The 20,301-nt window shown below is 35.9% G+C and overlaps 1 protein-coding gene across 1 annotated transcript; it reads right to left on the minus strand.

Annotated features, from left to right (window-relative positions):
* Window positions 1-719: 719 nt before the first annotated feature.
* LOC117925363 (ADP-ribosylation factor 1-like) lies at window positions 720-18,103 on the minus strand. Its single transcript, XM_034844364.1, has 8 exons — window positions 17,924-18,103; window positions 17,789-17,827; window positions 17,429-17,491; window positions 15,490-15,508; window positions 12,647-12,758; window positions 11,688-11,735; window positions 11,248-11,378; window positions 720-1,026 (listed from the first exon to the last, which is right to left on the minus strand). The coding sequence occupies exons 1-8, from the start codon at window positions 18,024-18,026 to the stop codon at window positions 993-995; spliced, it is 549 nt and encodes a 182-aa protein (XP_034700255.1). The 5' UTR covers window positions 18,027-18,103; the 3' UTR covers window positions 720-992.
* Window positions 18,104-20,301: the final 2,198 nt, after the last annotated feature.

Below are 20,301 nucleotides of genomic sequence, written 5' to 3' on the forward strand. Positions count from 1 at the left end.
TAAACTTATAATTATTGAACTAATACCAACAAAGATTCCATAATGTGGCACTTTGTTCCATTCCAGGATATTAGCAATTTTAGATACAAGATGGTAACCATATAATGTCTCATCAAGGCTATAGATTACAAAATTGATCTTATTAACTCTTATTTGTTATATCTTTAATATTAGGTAATAAGGTTACGGGAGAGCAATAACCAAAGAAATAGATACGGATACATTTCAGAGTTTAAAAATTTATATTTATTATTCTCATTCATTTTTACTTTAAAGTTACAATATTGAGTTAATGTTTATATATAAACAAATAATTATCAAAAAAGAAGTATAAATAACAATCAAAATAGAAATCTTTATGATTTCTGTGAGGGAGAGGGAGGGGGAGAGGGAGAAAAGCAAACCATCAAGAGACTAAAGCATTATTGTTTTCACGTGACGACTCCTATTCTGTATTCTACTTGGGAAACCAACAAGCAAGTACAACAAGTCTCACCTCTCAGCAATTTTCTTTTCTTTCACGTTTTTTTTCCTTTTTCATGACATAAACGGCCATCACAAGGGCTGCTGACCTCAAAACTCCCACATTTTGTACATTCACGAGTGTGAAATACAGAAAAGGGGGGGAATTAGTAAAACCAAAACATTCTCTCATTTTTCAATTAATAAAACAAAATTTAGAAAAAAAAAAAAAAAAAAAAAAGGTAACAAAGCCCACAAAAAGGTGCATCCTATCAAGCAACTGGAAAAATATAAAAATACAGAGTACCAAACAAGGAAAACATGTAATGCACTAAAATATAAATGTCTTTGATGAAAATTTTACATGTGTATTATCGGCAGTTGAATCCAAATAGCAGGAAAGATCAATGAGATAACTCTCTATCCATGAATGAATTCTCTCTCACAACTTCTCCCAGTTGAAAAATGAAGCCTCTTCTTTGTTCTGGCTTGGCTAACATAGCACCTTCACCTTTTCATCTCCCAAGTAGTTAGCCACCTCCTGACTTGAGTGTATTACTCAACCTACATCCATAAGCAAGCAATTACTTTCATTAGATTTCTGTAAAAATGATAATCAAACAGAAAAGGGGGCAACAAAGATTATAAAAGTAGCATTGTCTACCACAATCCTAGTTGGGCTTTTTCAGTTTGTGAATTGAGCAAGTATCAACAACTACCTCACTGCGCTTTCGCAAATTGGGAATTGATGTTTTACTTCAAAGAAGCCAAACTTTTCAATCTTTTTATTCACCATAGTTTCCATTCAACAGAGTGACGAAATATATTAGAGCTTTATCTAAAATAGAAAGTGGTGTTTGACTTCTGACAGCCTAAACTTTTCAATATTTTATCTCACTCCATTTAATCTTTTGCCGAATCAATGAAATACTAACTTAGTGAAATTCTATTTCATGATCCTTCCAAACATGATACACAACAACAGACACGGTTTTCCCTTAGTTGCAAGAATCTTCCATGTTCATCACCAAAGCTTTAACTGCATAACTACTTGAAGTAAATGACTTGGAAGAAAATCAAGCACGTCAGAATACAACGAATTTTTTTCAGAGATACATCCTCCAATGAGCTACATATATCACAACAAATGTTAGGTTTTAGGGGAGATATAAGAAAGAGATTTAGATAAGGGAGAAACATGAATCACATGTCAACATGGGTAGCAAGTTGACTCACAACAACAAGGATTTCTGATAAAAGTAAATGTAGGATACAGAATTTCTTATTATAGAACATTAGGTAGAGGAAAGGTACAAATTGGACTACAAAAAGGCATAACATCGTCCAATATTTGGATATATATGTGGGAATCGAGATTTGGTAAATATGTTTGGCACATGCCTAAACAAATAGCAGGCTGGCTCAGGCCAAAAAAAAAAAAGGCTCTCTTCAAACTGCATTAAATTCAAGACTGCTCATTGTATAAGTAGGACTACAGAGTTGCATGGTGGAGCCTTGGCCTAGTGCTTCGAAGGCACTAAACTCTTTATTGTAGTTGAGAAATATGGTTGGCCAAGGGAGAAGCATGCCACTATATGCCAAGCTATAATGACAGGAGAAATATTGGATTTAATACACCTAGCATCATATCTATAAAGATGGACTTGTTTGGTCTTCTGGGGATCCAATGCAATTCAGTACAAGAATTGTTAGCCTAGAGAGTCACAACTTTGGTTCCCAATACCATTACATGTGGTTTTTTTTTTTTCTCCTTTTTTTGGATAGGCAAATAAGGATATATATATATCTTTATAAATAAAGCCCCAAAAATGGCACAACGAGGTATACAAGATTTATACAATTACTACCAAGAGCAGACAAGCAAAAGGAAGAAAGAAAACAAAAACAAAAAACAAAAAACAAACTCCTCTCCTTACTTCATGCTCAACCAATCTAAACAATCTATCATCAACATAGAAAGATCATCTATGCATGCTCTAACCCAATCTAAAAAGATACACATAAACGAAGATTTGATTGCTTGATCCGACTGTTCAACTCCTTCGAAAGACCTATTTCATTTCCTTCATAGTGTTCAAACCAGGCACATAGGAGCAGCCCTTATGCTTTCTTCCTCTTCTTTCCCATAAAAGAACCATGTTGACTAAGAAGATTGCCTCTAACAGAAGACTACATTACCTAAGCCACTCCAAACAAAGAGAAAACCAACTGCCATAAGATTATCACTTTGAAACCATGAAGAAGCAAGTGATCAACCGACTCTTCATTCCCTTTACACATGTAGCGTCTATTAGGAATACTCCAATTCCTCCTTCTAAGTTGATTCAGAGTTAAAATCCTTCCCCAAATAACCCTAATATTGCTAATACCACATTTTTCTCTATTTTGTTTTTGATAGGTAAATTTTATTTTTGGTCTTACATGGAACCCCTCCATACCCACACCAATTCTCTCCACAATTTAAACCTTGGTTAAGAGTTTGATTTTTTTTATTTTTTTTCACAAAGACAAACGAGCCCACCCTTTACTTAACGAATAACCAATCTACAAAATCAATCAATGACAAAGTGTGATCCTTTATATACACCCTAACCCAATTCGCAAAATTATATTAAAAAGAACATTTGATGGTTTGGTCAGCCCATTCGACATCATTGAATGCTCTCTCATTCCTTTCCTTCCATAAAGTCCACATTAGGCATAAAGGGGCAGCCCTCCATGCCTTTGCCCTTCTTTGACCCACAAAAGCGTCATTCCATCCAAGCAAGTTCCCCCTCATGGTGGAATGCAAAACCCATTGCACACCGAAAAGGGAGAAAATCAGATTCCACAACATACTAACCTTGTTGCAAAACAGAAAGAGGTGGTCATTAGTTTCTTCTTCTTCTTTACACAAGAAAAATCTATTTGGAATGTTCCATCCCCTTCTTTTCAACTGGTCGGTAGTCAAAACTCTATTCCAAGACGTTTCCCAAGCATAAAATACCCACTCTCACTGGAGCCCAAGACCTCCAAATAATGCACCAAGGGAAAGGGTCACTAGAAGCCCTTGTGTTGTAACGGTAGAGAGAACTAACTGAAAAAACAACCAGTCCCACTTTCTCTCCAACTTAAAGTATCCTCCACATCTCTTCTAACAGCCAAAGAATGAAGCTTCCAAAACAAAGACTCCACCTCACCCATCTCCCAATCATTAAGATGCCTTGAAAAGTGGGGACTCCAATAGCCCAACTCCTCACTCTCCTCCCAAGCATCTGACACCGACCCATCTTTCTCTACAGCCAAGAGGAATAAAGTAAGAAAAACATCTTTCAACGTTTGATCCTCACACCACAAGTCCTTCCAAAACTTAACCCTTCTCCCATTCCTTACTACGAAATGGGATCTATCTCGAATGCCCTCCCATTCTCTTCTAATGGCTTTCCACACCCCCACACCAAAACCTCCTTTCCCTACTCTCGAATACCAACCCCCTCCCTCCAAACCAAACTTGTCGATAATGACTTGTTTCCAAAGGGGCTCCCTTTCTTTTGCAAATCTCCAACTCCACTTCCCAAGCAAAGCCTTGTTAAGGGCCACAAGGTTGCGAATTCCTAGTCCACCTTCCTTCTTATCAGCACAACAAATTTTCCAATTTACCAAATGGGGCCTTTTATCCAAGGCTCCACCACCCCAAAGAAAGTCCCTTTGTATCTTCTCTAGTCTTGCACTCACCTTCCGGGGAATGACAAAGATGAACATAAAATAAATCGGAAGGCTAGAAAGGGTACTTTAGATCAAGGTAAGCCTCCCGCCCTTAATGAGATATTGTCTCTTCCACATAGATAATCTTTTTCTAAATCTCTCTTCCACCACATCCCACACCTTTAGGGATTTGAAGGAGGCTCCCAAAGGAAGACCCAAATAAGAAGTGGGAAGCTTCCCTACACCACACCCCAACCCCACAGCTAGCTCCTCCATGTTATTTGCCCCTCCGATGGGAATAACCTCACTTTTATCTATATTCACTTTTAAACCAAAAGGCGCCTCAAATTACATAAACACCCAACTTAAATATCTCAGCTAGTGACTACTGGCCTCACAAAAAATTAAGGTGTCATGAGCAAACAACAATTGGGACACGTCCCACCCCTCTCCATTTCTTCTCCCCACCTCAAACCTCGAAATAAAACCCCCGCATCTGGCCCTAAGTAGCAGCTGACTGAGCGCCTCCATGACTAGAATGAACAAATAGGGAGACAACGGGTCGCCTTGTCTCAAGCCCCTTGAGCTGTGGAAAAAGCCTGAAGGACTCCCAATGATTAGAACCGAAAAACTAGCTATGGAAATACACCACTTGATCCAACTAATCCACTTTTCCCCAAACCCCATTTCAGACATAACAAAAAGGAGAAAATCCTACTTGACATGGTCGCACGCCATGGATAAAGGCGTGCCGAAACTCCGAAAAGTAATTGAGGGTAGACTAACAACTTTTACATCAATTGTTAGGTGATTCTGACCTTGCAAACACAATAATTTTTTTTTTTGATGGGTAAAGGAAATTTCATTAAATGCCAAAGAGGCTAAAGAAAGAGTATACGTGGAGTATACCAGGAAACAAAAGAACAAAAGACAATAAGGCAACAAGCCTGACCCTTATTTGGTAACTAACCAGTCTACAAAATCAATCAAAGAGAAAGTGTGTTCCTCTATATACACCCTAACCCAATTCACAAAAGTGTACAAAAAAAAGGATTTGATTTCTTGGTCATTTCTCTCAACATCGTCGAAGGTCCTCCTATTCCTTTCTTTCCATATGGTCCACATCAAGCAGAGAGGGGCAGCTCTCCAAGCTTTCTCCCTTTTCTTGCCCACAAAGAAACCATGTCATCCCAATAGGTTCCTTCTCATAGAGGAGTGCATCACCCATTGCACCCCAAAAAGGGAGAGGCTCAGAAGCCATAACATTCCAACCTTCTCACAAAACAAAAGAAGGCGATCTGTGATTTCCTCTTCATTTTTACACAAATAGCACCTGTTGGGGATGCTCCACCCACTTCTCTTTAGGCGATCAATGGTGAGCAGCCTGCTCCAAGCCGCCTCCCAACCAAAGAAGCTAGCCCTAATTGGAACCTAAGGCGTCCAAATAATTCTAGTCGGGAAAGGAGTTCTAATGCCCCTTGAGAACGAGTTATAAAAAGACTTGACTGAGAAGGTCCCATTCTTGTTATCTCTCCACCAAAGCAAGTCATCCACACCTCTTCTAATGGTCAAAGGATGAAGTTTGCTTAACAAGCTTTCTACTTCCCCCATCTCCCAATCATTTAGGTGTCTATTAAAACGAAGCCCCCAACTGCCCCCAACTCCGTCCTCCTTCCAAGCCTCAGCAACCCAACCTTCTTTGTTGACTGTTAGATTAAACAAGTTTGGGAAAGCATCTTCCAAATATTGATTTTCACACCACAAGTCCTTTCAAAACTTCACTCTAGTATCGTCCCCTACGATGAAGCGGGAGTGAGTTTGAATGTTCTCCCAACCATTTTTGATGGCCTTCCAAACCCCCACCCCATAACGGTCTCTTACACCTATGGAGCACCACCCCCCTCTTGAAGGCCATACTTTCTAAAGATAATTTGCTTCCATAGGGGATCATTCTCATTAGCAAATCTCCACAGGCACTTCCCAAGTAAGGCTTTATTAAGGATGGCTAGGCTACGAATGCCCAGACCTCCATCCTTTTTAACAGCACAAATAATCTTCCAACTCACCAAGTGAGGTCTATTCTCTAAGGCACCTCCGCCCCATAAGAAAATAAAATAAAGTATAAGTAAATTGTCCCTACCTTTGCCCTGTCTAGGTGGATTTGATAAATTTATTATCAGCCTAGGGTTTAATTGGAGTATGTTAATATGAATATAAAATCTATTGAAAGAAGTGCCTAATAAAAAGGTTGTGTGACATAGAGCATACATGAAGTACGCTAAGTGCTAAAGGCAAGAAAAAGAAATAGACCACAAGATAAACAACTTCCTAATGATTTCCTAGATAATCAATAAAATCAACTAAAGATCTATAATCAAAATCCAAAGAGACACTTGCTGAAAAATACAAAGTATTTAACAAAAAAACTTTTCACCCTTACTATTTAACTTTCCATACTCCTAAAACATATTCTATTATGCCCTAAAGCAACTCCAGATCAAGAACATGATTAGCCAATTCCTATCCCACTTATAAAGGCAACACCTTTTTTTTTTAAAGGTAAATAAGAGCATGTATTAGAAACACCTAGAAACGGCAAAAACAATACACACAAAGTATACACTAAATGCTCAAAAAACTAGGCATCACAAAGACAAAAGAGCCCACCCCTTACTTAATGAACAACCAATCTATGAAGTCAACCAAAGACAAAGCGTGATCCTCTATATCCGCCCTAACCCAATTCACAAAATAATGCAAAAAAGAATATTTGATAGCTTGGTCAACCCGCTCGGCATCGTTGAACATTCTCCCATTCCTTTCCTTCCATAAGATCCACATTAGGCATAAAGGGGCAGCCCTCCACGCCTTCGCCCTTTTTTTACCCACAAAAGCTCCATTCCATCCAAGCAAGTTCCCCCTCACAGTGGAATGCAAAACTCAATGCACACCAAAAAGGGAGAAGATCAAATTCCACAACATACTAGCCTTGTTACAAAACATAAAAAGATGGTCATTAGTTTCTTCTTCTTCTTTACACAAGAAACATATATTTGGTATGTTCCATCCTCTTGTTTTCAGCTGGCGGTAGTCAAAACTCTATTCCAAGACGCTTCCCAAGCAAAAAAACTCACTCTCACTAGAGCCCAAGACCTCTAAATAATGCACCAAGGGAAAGGATCACTAGAAGCCCTTGTGTAGGAAGGGTAGAGAGAACTAACAGAAAAAGAGCCATTCCCACTTTCTCTCCAGCTCAAAGTGTCCTCCACATCTCTTCTAATAGCCAATGGATGAAGCTTCTGAAACAAAGACTCCACCTATCCTATCTCCCAATCATTGAGGGGTCTTGAAAAGTGAGGACTCCAACAACCCAACTCCCCACCCCACTCCCAAGCATCTGACACCCAACCATCTTTATCAATAGCCAAGAGAAATAAATTAGGAAAAGCTTCTTTTAGCATTTGATCCTCACACCACAAGTCCTTCCAAAACTTAAACCTTTTCCCATTCCCTACTAAGAAGCGGGATCTACCTCGTATGCCCTCCCATTCTCTTCTAATGGCTTTCCACACCCCACACCAAAGCCTCCTTTCCCTACTCTCGAACACCACCCCCTTTCCTCCAAACCAAACTTGTCAATGATGACTTGTTTCCAAATGGGCTCCCTTTCTTCTGCAAATCTCCAACTCCACTTCCCAAGCAAAGCCTTGTTAAAGGCATAAGGCTACGAATTCCTAGTCCTCCCTCCTTATCAACAAAACAAACTTTCCACTTCACCAAATGAGGCCTTTCTCTAAGGCTCCACTGCCTCAAAGAAAGTCCCTTTGAATCTTTTCAAGTCTTGCACTCACCTTCCAAGGAATGAAAAAGATGGACATGAAATAAATCAAAAGGCTAGAAAGGGTGTTTTTAATCCAAGTAAGTCTCTTACCCTTAAAGAGATATTGTCTCTTCCACATAGATAATCTTTTTCTAAATCTCTCTTCCACCATATCCCACACCCTTGGGGATTTGAAAGAGGCACCCAAAGGAAGACCCAAATAAGAAGTGGGAAGCTTCCCTGCTCCACACCCCAACCCCATAGCTAGCTCCTCCATATTCTCTACCCCTCTAACAGGAATAATCTCGCTTTTATCTTTATTCACTTTTAAACCAGAAAGCACCTCAAACCACATAAACACCCAACTTAAATATCTCAGTTGGTCACTATTAGTCTCACAAAAAATTGAGGTGTCTTTGGAAAACAACAAGTGAGACACATCTCGCCCCTCTCCATTTCTTCTCCCCACCTCAAACCCCGAAATAAACCCCCACTTCTAGCTCTGAGCAATAGCTGACTAAGCACCTCCATGACCAGAATGAACAAGTAGGGAGATGACTAGTACTCAAAAAAAGCATATTTTAGATAGTAATTCTCATGAGTTTCACATCTTTTGAGTAATAATTATGCCTAAAATGCTCAATTAACATGGTGTTGCCCTTGCAAGAATTACTAACAAGTTTTATGAAGTTTTGGAGTCATTTCAAGGTATGATTTTGATACATTGGTGATAAAAGAGATGAATTGAATTGAAAAGGGCAAATAATGTGGATGATGAGGAAGAAGTAGTGTAATTGGATCGGGATTTGAAGCTAATTTGGAGGTAGTTAAGGCGAAGTCAAAAGAAGAAAATGGAAAAAAATGATCAAAGAGAGCTCAAAAACAAAAATATTGGAGATTCTCATGATCATGTGAAAATTTCGCATGACTATGCGAAATGGACCAAAGGAGGAAAATCGATTGCAGTATAAGGAGGATGCCTAAGTTGATTTCACATAGTCATGCGAAATGGTCCAGAAAGTTGTTGCTGCTGCTATTGCTCCACTGATTTTGCACGACCATGCGAAATTGATTCTCTTTGTGTGAAATGGCTAAGCTCATGCCAAATTATTATTTTGTTGTTAAACTCCATATTACCGAAGGGAGAAGGTTCCAGAAAACCTTTTAGATGATGTCAAGTGTCCACTTAACCTTGGCATATAAATAAGAACTTGAATTTCTCATTAAAGAGCTTTTGGGATACTTTTGATTTTAGATTTTTCAAGAAACTCTTTCTCTCAATAGAATTCTCTATTTTCTTTCATTTTCCCTCATTTTCTCACTAGCCAAACATGCCTTATGAGACCAAATCTCCAAGCATGAGTGGCTAAACCTCGTTTTCTCGAAGGAAGGAGGATCTAGAGGCAAGATTTATGGTGAATTAGATAAACGAGCTTTAATTACAAAGGTAATTTGATCCAATTGATTGATTAATTGAATTTTGGAAATTTTTCTCTTCAAATTATCTTGAATGACTACTACAATGCAAACTAGGTAGATTCATCAAATTCTTAAAGTTAGATTTAATGAGATCGAACAGTTGTATTGTGTGAATCATTGGAAGATGATTTGAAGAAAAATTAGATCTAGACCTAAAGTTCAATCAAAAATTGGTTTAGATGAGAATTTAGATTTTCAATCCAACCTGATGATAAATAGATCTCAGCATCTATTCACCATATAAATTGCTTTCTAGAATATTCTAACTCCAAGAATTCTTTTCCTTGTTATTTTCTCTTGTTCTACATTTTATTGTTCTTTCAAATTTGAAATCATTATTTTTTATTTTTCATCATGAATTGTCAATCCAATTTCACTTTATCACAATCATTTCTTTTTTTCCTCCATTCAAGCCTTAATGACCGAAAATAAACTATCCCAATGGATGACAACTAAGATCGTTATACTACCATAACTTTTACTAAAAACCTTTTTGATCAGGCAAGAGTTACTTTAGCATAGTTGAATTAGGTTATAAATTTCGTTTTGATGCAATTAACTATGAAAAATCAATCGATCAGGAGACAGCGGATCACCTTGTCTCAAGCCCCTTAAGCTTGGTGAATCCCCTTTTCTTAAGCTAGTCCATAGTAAGAATTTTCTCCTACATTGTCACCAAAGTAAAAAAAGCTAATCTTTGTATAAAGAGACCCAAACCTCCTCAATTTGAAAAAGAACAAGACGTCCTCATGCTCTTATAATAGGATTTGACCAGACAAAAAATGCCCTCCTTCACTGACCTCCAAATCCAGCCCAATTTGTCCAAGCAACCCACCCTATGCACCACCCTCTAAAAGCAGTAAAGAAAATTCTAAGTTTTTCTCAACAAACGTAGAAATAGGAGAACAGAAGCACTTTTTATATAGAAGAGAAATCAGGATAAGAAGGAAATTAGATGAGAAGAGAAGAAGAAATTAGATGAGAACAATGTAAGAAAACAAAGAAAAGGACAAAAGATGCCTTTATTTAATTTTGATTTCCATGTCACATCATAGCAGTTTAAAGTGATCAATTTAATTGTGATTTAAGAAGCATATAAGCATATTCCGAAAAAGAAAAAAAAAATCTCATATACCTATCACATAATTTTCTTTTCCTGTACTTTATTCATTCATTGACCTTAGTGGACCATTCAATTCAGGACCTAATTTGACTAAGAAGAATTCTATAGACCAACTTTGTAATGACCTTCAAGCAGAATTTCATTCTGAATTGACTGAGTTTCATCCGAGATGGCTAGGAAATTATGCCAATTACAAGTCAGCTGATCCCCATTGGACTCACACAAAGGGAGCTCCCCCATCAAACATCAAGCCATCTCCCACAATATGATAGTGCATTTCTGAAAAGTTTCCCATCCATTTTTGATTGGTTTCCAGAGGCCAACCCATAAGCCTCCTTTCCCTCCTTGGAAGCACATTTCCTTTCCATCTCCCCAAATTTACATTGACCACTTTACAAACTTGACCCTATCCACAATAACAGCACTCCCAAAGCTCAACATCTATGCCAAAGCATGTTAGGGGAACATGAAATGAAGAAATAAACTGAGATTCTTGTTAAATAGATTAACAAGAGCTTCATAAAAATATGGACCTAATGTGATGCAAGAAATATTAGAAAATGGTGAACAATAGAGCAACTCAAAATCTGAAAGCACAGATGCTTGGTAACCTTATTAACCAACACTAACATGTTTATCATTAAAAGTGTTGACTTACCAGTCCAAGCCCTCAAAGAGACCTTCCCCTTTTATGGCAGAAGTTTTAAAAATTGCCCATTGACGGTTTTTAATCTTGTGCAACTCTAAGGCCTCAGTCACAGCAGCATCATCAAGTGCACCAGGAAGATCCTATATAGAACAGGGAAAAAAGAAAAAGAAAAAACAATCAACTAAACACACAAATTTCACAGATGGATTTATGCGCAGAAAGTTCATAGAGGATGAAGCTGAATCAAGAAGATTTTTTTAACTGGTTAACCACAAAAATGCAGCTGCACCCTTTTCTTGTATTCTAAATAAATGTCCATAGCATTATTGTCAACTTTCTGGTCTATGTTAAGAGCAAACATGCAACTTTCTTCTCCAAGTATGATAAATGTATTAAATTTTTTCCCACTCCCTACAAATCTTAGAAAGCAACATGACACTACCACTAACCTGCTTGTTGGCAAAAATGAGGACAACAGCACCTTTTAATTCTTCCTCCTACCATAAAATTCAAAAAATGTAAGTTCGCATTCTAAATTTATAATCTTGAGCAAAAGTACAAGTCAAATATAGATTAAATGCATAAAATCTTAAATATGCATCAATATGATGTTAAATCCAAACCTGAAGAGTGGACAACAGGATCCAAGGGAAAGTATTTTGCCTTTTTTCTTTTTTTTCCTTTTGTCTTTGCTTTTGTTTTTGTTCTTTTTCTTTTTTTTTTTTCTTTTTTTGTTGATAGAAAAAGAAAACCAACCAAAACAAAGTCTCTCAAAAGTATGGGAGAATTCGCCAAATACTCTTATACGGAGAAAATGTACAACAGGACTAAAGCAAAACCAAATCATCCAAAGTTGCCAATTATAGCATCACTACCTTCTGAATTCAACCCATAAACAACAAAAATAGAAATAATAATAATAATAATAATAATGACAACAACAATAACAATAATAATAATAATAGTAGTAGTAGAAGAAGAAGAAGAAGCCAAAGTTAACACTTAGAGCATCACTACCTTCTAAAATAGAAATAATAATAATAATAATAAAGAAGAAGAAGAAGAAGCCCAAGTTACCAGGTGCAGCATCATTGCCTTCTAATTCATTTATCTATATGATATTATCTCACATCATAAACAACAACAACAATAATAATAATAACAACAACAAGAAGACGAAGAATAAGACTTCCTGAAATTTTCAAAATCACCACTTTCACTCCCTACACAGTACTACCTTTTGTTTTGATAGGTTGCCTACACAGTACTACCTCAATTTTATTAATTGCTAATTGTGTGTTAGATAAGTATACCATACATGCAGCCTATATCTGTTAATAAAACTACAATGATAAGGATAATAAATAAGCAAAGTAAGAAGCAGGAATTATAGAACTCAGTTCAGTACCTGCAGAATTGCATGAAACTCATCTTTAGCTATTACCAATCTATCAGTATCACTTGAATCAACAACATATATTATGGCTTGAGTATTTGGAAAATAGCATCTCCAATATGGCCTGTGCCCAAAAAACATAAACCAAACAAGCAGCTGATGATCCTGTGCGCTTGATGCAAACTTACAAATTATGCCCAAAAGAAAGGTAAATTTAAATGTTGCAGAGACCAAAGTTGGTCAAAGGATGTCTTAGCCTTCATAAAACAGAGAAGAAAACAACCATATGCATGTAATATCTATTTCCATTCAATGATAAAACCAACAAGAAAAGAACCTTATTTAAGTGAGACTTATTTCCAGTTTTGAAATTGAAAAATTTCTAGATTTGATCCTACCCAGAACATCCAATTTTTTATCCAATCCAGAATCCCAATACTAAAATTCAAAAAGCAACTTTAGAGTGATCAATGATGCTACATCATCTTATTGGAATCCAACAGCCACTTCAAAAAAAATTTAAGAAAATTACACATTCCAGAAACCCAAGATTTCTATACCACAAAAATGAACTCTTTATGATTGGTACCTCAGTCAAACATGGCATTCCAACAAAAATTATATACATTTGAATATTTTGAAGCCTCTTTTTTTTTTTTTTTTCTTTTTCTGTTTCTACAAAGAGAAGTCCAAGAGGATGGCATAGTTCGACACAGATCCATGTCAACTTCCATTTTATCTGTAAACAAAGAAAGGAATAGTCTACATGGGGTTGTTATCACTTCTTCACCATGGCATGTGGACAAATGCTAGGGCCCTATGTGAACGAGGTATGACACCACATTGTCCCATATAGAAGGGAGCTTCCCTACCTTGCCACCAAGCATGGTTGCTAGGACCTCCGAATTCTCCACATTCCTTACTCATATAATTTTGTTTCTATTTAAATTATGATACCAAGACAGCAAAAAAAGTGTCATTAGCGTACAAAAAAAGAAGGGATGTCTTCATCCCTTACCCTCCCTTCTCCCAAGACCACCACCCACGGTCTTGGAGATGGAACAACTTAGAACTTTCATCACCAACAAAAGGGGGAGAAGGGGAAAGGGGATAGCCTTGCCTACAACGTCTAGAACTCTAAAAGAAACATGAAGAAGTGTCATTTTCTAAGAATAAAAATATAACTACAGAAAAATGAAGTCAAGTCTTGGAGATGGAACAACTTACAACTTTCATCACCAGCAAAAATGGACAAGGGGATAGAGGATACCCTTGTCTCAGACATCTAGGACTCTAAAAGAAACATGAAGAAGTGCCATTCACTAAGAATAAAAATCTAACTACAGAAATATGAAATCTAATCCATGCAATCCACCCTAACCCAAACCCCATCTTCTCAATTGAAAGATTCAAAACAAATAGGAAATCCAAATTTATATGATCATAAGATTTTTCAAAATCCAATGTTGACAAATCTAATTGAAGATACCAAGGAATTAAGTTCCCTATGCATAACTTAAAAACAAAAATCAGTACACCAAAGTACACGACATACACACCAAAAGGAAAGGCCTCAAAGGAGAAGCCAAAAAAAACCACCCTCACTCTCAATAAGACCCCACTTGATCCACAAAATCAATCATGTACATGCCAACCCAAGTTGAAAGATTACAAAGAAATGAATTTCTTAACTTTTGATTAGTTTGTTCCTTGCTTTCAAATACTTTGCGATTTCATTCCCACAAACTTGTCCAAAAATGCAAAGAGGAATGGCTCTCCACACCTTCTTCCTTTTCCTCCCTATAAAGGAGTCATACCAACTTAACAAAGTTTCTTTCATTGAAGAGGGATAACCCTAACTACACCAAATAAGGAGAACAACCATTGCCACATGATCCTTGCTTTGGTATAGTGAAGTAGAACATGCCCCCTCAAGTTTAAGAAGAAAATGTTTATTCGTTAAAAATCACCCTCTTTTTTGGAGCTAATATGATGTCAAAACTTCTCCTCAACTAGCTTCCCAAGCAAAAAAACTCACTTTGGAATAGGACCCATGGATTCCATATAACATCTATTGAAAAGTGGATTAACCTCTCTCATTCTAAGATCGAATAGAAAGATTTGATTGAAAACAAACCCTTCTTAGAATCCTTCTAGATTACTTTGTGGTTTTCTTCCCTCCTAATTGACTTCACTAGTAATCTTGAGAGAGAGAAAAAAAGGTTTGTTTAGTGATTTTTTAAAAATAGTTCTTAATTGTTTTCAAGAACAAACTTCTATTTTTGAAGTTAAATGTGGAAAACAATTTTCTTGACTTATTTTTCATGAAGTTTTTTTCACACTTAGGTTTAATGCAAAAGTTTTCAAAGTATTTTTCAACTCTTCAATTTTTGTTCAAAACATGCTACAAAAATAAAAAATAAAAAATAAAAAAAAAATATTAAAATAATAAAAAAAAAAAATTTTAAAAAACCCTAAAAACGCTTGAAACTTGTTCTAAAAAACAACTTATTTTCAAAACAAATTCTGAAAAACTGTTTTATATCAAAAGTCTGTTAAAAATGTCTTTTGCTTTTAAGAACAATATCCAAATAAACCCTTATATTATGAAGTTTACCGGGGCCATAAATTTATGCAATAATGACAAAAGAAGTAAAATCACAATTCCAAAAACTAACTGAAAAAAAAAAAAAAAACTGATATTTATCATCTTACCATCATAACCATTCAAGAACAAAATTTTACTGCACATCAAAGAGCCACACATGCAACATAAATGTATCTAACAAGAGAAGGCAAATAGAATGTTCTATCATAAAATAAGCAAAAAAAAAGGTTCAATAGAAAAAGATTACCTGATACTTGTTTGCCCACCTGTACCAACAAACAATATAAACAGTATCAGAAATAGCCATAATTTTCCTTTTCTTTTTTCTTTCATGGAGAAATTTACATGACTGAGCATAATATTTTACTTTAGGAAATTTTAATATGCTAGAACCAGAAAAGGCCAAAGAATATGATGCTGTAGGTAAGGGATAAAACCAATATATTCATATGCTAGGTTAGTCAAGTATACAAGTACACAACATGTAAAATTCCAACATACCTTAAGACCACAGAACCTCCAGCTCTATTTTTTTTTTTTATCAGTAAATGAGATTTGTATTAAAAAGCACCAAAAAGGGCGCACCAAAGTACCACAGAACCTCCAGCTCTAATCCTGAAGGTTTATTTTATGAAGTGAAAAAGTTGGAGATTTCCCATATTCAAGGGAAATACTAACATTTGAGGACAATAGAGTGGAAAACCATTTATTATTTATAGTTATGCAAATCTGTTGATTCTTTTTTTTTTTTTTCGTTTTTAGATAGGCCAAAAACATTAATATTAACAGTGCTTAACAAGCACTTAAATATTCATGGCATATACAAAAGCATCAAAAGGCCATAACCAAGGGAGTTATAGACAAAAAAACAACTCCCACCCACTATATAGATCTCAGTCAATCAATAAAGTTCAACATGAACAAAGAGCGGTTTCTGTATACTCTAACCCATTCCAAAAAGTTATACATAAATGATTGTTAGAGAACTTGACCAACATTTTAAGTATTCTCAGAAGCATGCTTATTTTTTTCCTTCCATATGGTCCAAAAAAATGGATAAGGGAACAGCTCTCCAAGCTTTTCTCCTCTTCCTCCTCCTCCCAACAAAGAAACCATGCCAGCTCAGAAAGACTTTCTTTAGTGAGGAGTACACCACCAACTCTATTCCAAACTGAGCAAAAGTCAACTGCCAAACATTACTGCTTCCAAGCAACAAAGGAGGATGTGATCAACTATTTGTTCTACTTTACACATATAGCATCTATTTGGCTTCATCCATCCCCTTATTTTGAGCTGGTCCAACGCCAATATTCTTCTCCACATGGCTTCCCGAGCAAAAAAGTTGACTCTAGATGGGACCAAGGGTTCCAAACAATCTTAGAAGGGAATGCCTCTATACCTCCATTGGACAAAGAGGAGTATAGACATTTCATGGAAAATAGAATGGCATCCATCCAATTACTAGTTTTTGTGTAATGCATCTATCTATATTTCTTCTGTTTCTTGCCAATCTTATCACTCAAAAAACACTTTCTAATCCAGACTAGGGTACATGTCCATGTGTAGTAATAGAACTATAGACTAGATATTTCTATAAAGAAACAAGCCATTTTTCTGCTTCCATATTCACAACCTTCCTGGCAATCTTCATGAGTTTAACAGAAAGACACATAATCAATTAAATTTGCAGCTGAGATTGACTGAAGACCTAAAACTACATACAATAAATTTCAGTTCTAGACCTTGGAGAACTCCATTTGCTAAGATTCTACTCCCACACAATACAAATAGGAGAAATATTATTTTCTAAAATAGGTTCATCAATAGGGAGTTTGAACAAATTGAATGTTCAATATTGAGGTTTCAACAATCTGGGAAACATTTGCAAGCAAGACCCAGACATGTACATAGGCACCCTGCATCCACCTATTGACAGACCAAACAAATCCAACCTAGAAAGAAATTACAGAATTTTTTCCCTTTATGGTAGTTATTGATCAAAGAATATCAAAGTAATACTTGCCCTTTGATTTCATCAGAAGGGGTGAAAAATAGAGCTGCAGCTTAATAATGCCTATAATTTCATTTGTGCGATGTCAGCATTTGGTAAAACAAATCAAAAAACACCAACCAAAATTTAGTCATTTGCTAATAGAAGATATAGATCAAGGATTTAATTCACATACCCAGATCCCATACTTGAAATTTGATATTATTGTACTGTACTGTTTCCACATTGAAGCCAATTGCTGCATCAAACCATAAACACACAAATTATTCCACGATTCAAACACTAATGCCCGTTTGGTTCCTAGGCTTCAAATAAAAAGGGAAAATTTAAAATCAAAGCTAAAACTTTCAATCTTCGATTTTGTTTTCGTCATTTGTAACCCGAAGAGACAAAACCTCTCCTCAAGTGAGCCGAATACAACCATTTGATGCAGTTGATGGCAGAACATGAAAGATTCAAAATTCAATGTTCTGTTCCTTTTCCTAAGGATTCTCAGCAACCAAACAAAAAAAAGGCGCAGAGAAAGAATACCAACTTGGAATTGTGGAGACAACTTCCCCCATCTGAAGCCGATCTGAACAAAACTCGAATCAAATCAGCAACCACCTAAAACCCAAATCACAGAAATGCAAAACAAGAAAAGGGTAAGATTAGAATCAAAGAACCATACAGAGAATTGTGGTTTTCCCCGCATTGTCAAGGCCGAGAACGAGGATCCGAGCTTCTCGGTTTCCAAAGAGCGAAGAGAACATTCGAGTAAACAAAATCCCCATACTGTATTTGATTTGTTGTTCAGACAGATAGAAATGAAACAAGATCAGATCCGCAGAGCAGAACCCACCCTATCCTCCTGCAAAACAAGCACGGTTGGCTGTGAATTGAGAGAAAGAGAGAGAGGAAACAGAGAGAGGAAATTTCCAGAGATTGAAAACAGTGCCTCAAGAAAAGGAGAGGGCCTGCTTGCTAGATTTGTTGTTGTTTTGGGGGGTTAATTGAGAATTGAAAAATTATGGGGAGGTTTAGAAAAGCCTCAAGGAGAAGCAGAGGCAGAGGCAGAGGCAGAGGCTGAAGCAGAAGGCTTTTGAAAAATGACCAAGAAACAAATGGAGGTTGGCTTCGATTTCTTCGTACCTTCCATTGGGCTCCATCACAGCATTGGCCCCACTCCCACTTCCTCAAGGGTCCCGGACCAATAGGGCCAAAGGTGAAGGAGATTTATTTTTTTCCTTTTTCAATTTTTAATTTCCCGAAAATAATATGTCTCCACAAAGTATCCTTAAGCCCATTATTTTATATTTTAATATGATCTATTAATATATTGATCATATATATTTATCAATATTTTCATAATTGGACAATCATTGAACCGAAAAAGTTATCGGTTCATGGTTTATTGGTTGGACCGGCTGTCGAATAGGTGATGTCATAAATATATAATTTATAAATTATTAAAATTTAAAATAATTATAAAAATAAAAATAATAATTTATATATTATTTAAAAATTAAAATTTTATTTAAAAATCAAAAAATAGTTTCAAATTAGAAATTAAAATTAAAATCATAATTTTAATTTAAAATTTTAATATTTTAATATTTATTTTTAAATAAAAAAAATTATTTTAAAATTAGAAATTTATTTAAAATTGTAATATTTTTTAATTTTACCATTAAATCATATCTCATACCATCCATATAAATCCATATAAAATGCATTAAATTATATCTCATACCATTCATGTAAATTCATATAAAAAGCATTTTTTACTTTATCAATTTTAGTTCCCACCCTCGCACAGCACTTAAGACTAATAATTAATAAATAAATAAAGAGAGGTGCTATGAAGACTAATAATTAATAAATAAACAAAGAGGGGGGGCGCTTTGACGAGGGGTTTGTAGCGCCAAGAGGGGGCTTTGCAACGGGGGGTCTTACAGCACAAGGGAAGAAGAGAGGGGGATGGTTGCAGTGGAAACAGTCTGAGAGAATCAGTTTGAGAGAAGAAGAGAGGGAGGGGGGATAGTTGCAGGGGGTTTTGCACTGGGACGGGCAGGCGATGTAACCGCGGGGGAGACAGTCGGTGGGAGCTGGCATGGGTGTCGCGGTGCATTGGGGGGCGGCAGCTTTTTCACCTTCGGGTCAGATGGAGAATGAGGGAGTGTTTTTATATCCTCCAAAACGACATCGTTTTGATATTAGAATAATCAAACTGACGTCGTTTTGATAGTGTAAAATTAAAAATAATAATAATAATAAATTAATTGAACCGTCCGGTTCAAATGGAATCGACCGATTTGTTCGATTCGTTAGTCAAACCACCAATTCAACTGATCTGATTTTGGTTCAACTTATTTTTGGCCCAATTGACTGAACCAGACCGAAACAGTGACCGATCAAAAGTCGGACCAGTCAAATTGGGCGGTCCGATCTATTTTTTAAAACCATGATATTTATATCTGCTAACATATATGTTACTAGACAAATTGGGATTTCCATAAACAATCTTAAGCTTCAATCTTGATAAATGACATGCCCTTGTTATCTAGCCAAAGTGGTCCCCTTTAGTAATTTCTTATTGAAATATTTTTTCATTTAATGACTCATACTGAACTTCAAAATAATATTCATGACATAAAGAAAAGTCCGTTCTAAGAAACGCTTTTAACTTTTTTAACACTAAATTTTTTTTATCTTTTTAAGTATTAAAAAAGTCAAAAACATTTTTTATAATCACTATCAAACACATTTGAAGTTATACAGTGATTTATAATTTTAACTTTAAGATGATCTTCAAATAACCATTTCAATCTTTTTTTTTTCTTATTCTCATGATTATACACTTCTTAGTAATGGTTATGGAAAGTGCTTTCAAAATTTATAAGTGTTTTATACTTCTTTCCATCAATAATTGGAACACATAAGATATTTTTAAGATGCATATAATTCAATGTCAACAAAGTTCACACATGGAAAATGATGAACCAAAACTTTTAGGAAAAGAAGCTTAATATCTACCACTTTTGGTTTAAACATTCTCCTCTTAAAAAT

Source organism: Vitis riparia, chromosome 11, assembly GCF_004353265.1.
Source record: "Vitis riparia cultivar Riparia Gloire de Montpellier isolate 1030 chromosome 11, EGFV_Vit.rip_1.0, whole genome shotgun sequence".
NCBI classification, from domain to species: Eukaryota; Viridiplantae; Streptophyta; class Magnoliopsida; order Vitales; family Vitaceae; genus Vitis; species Vitis riparia.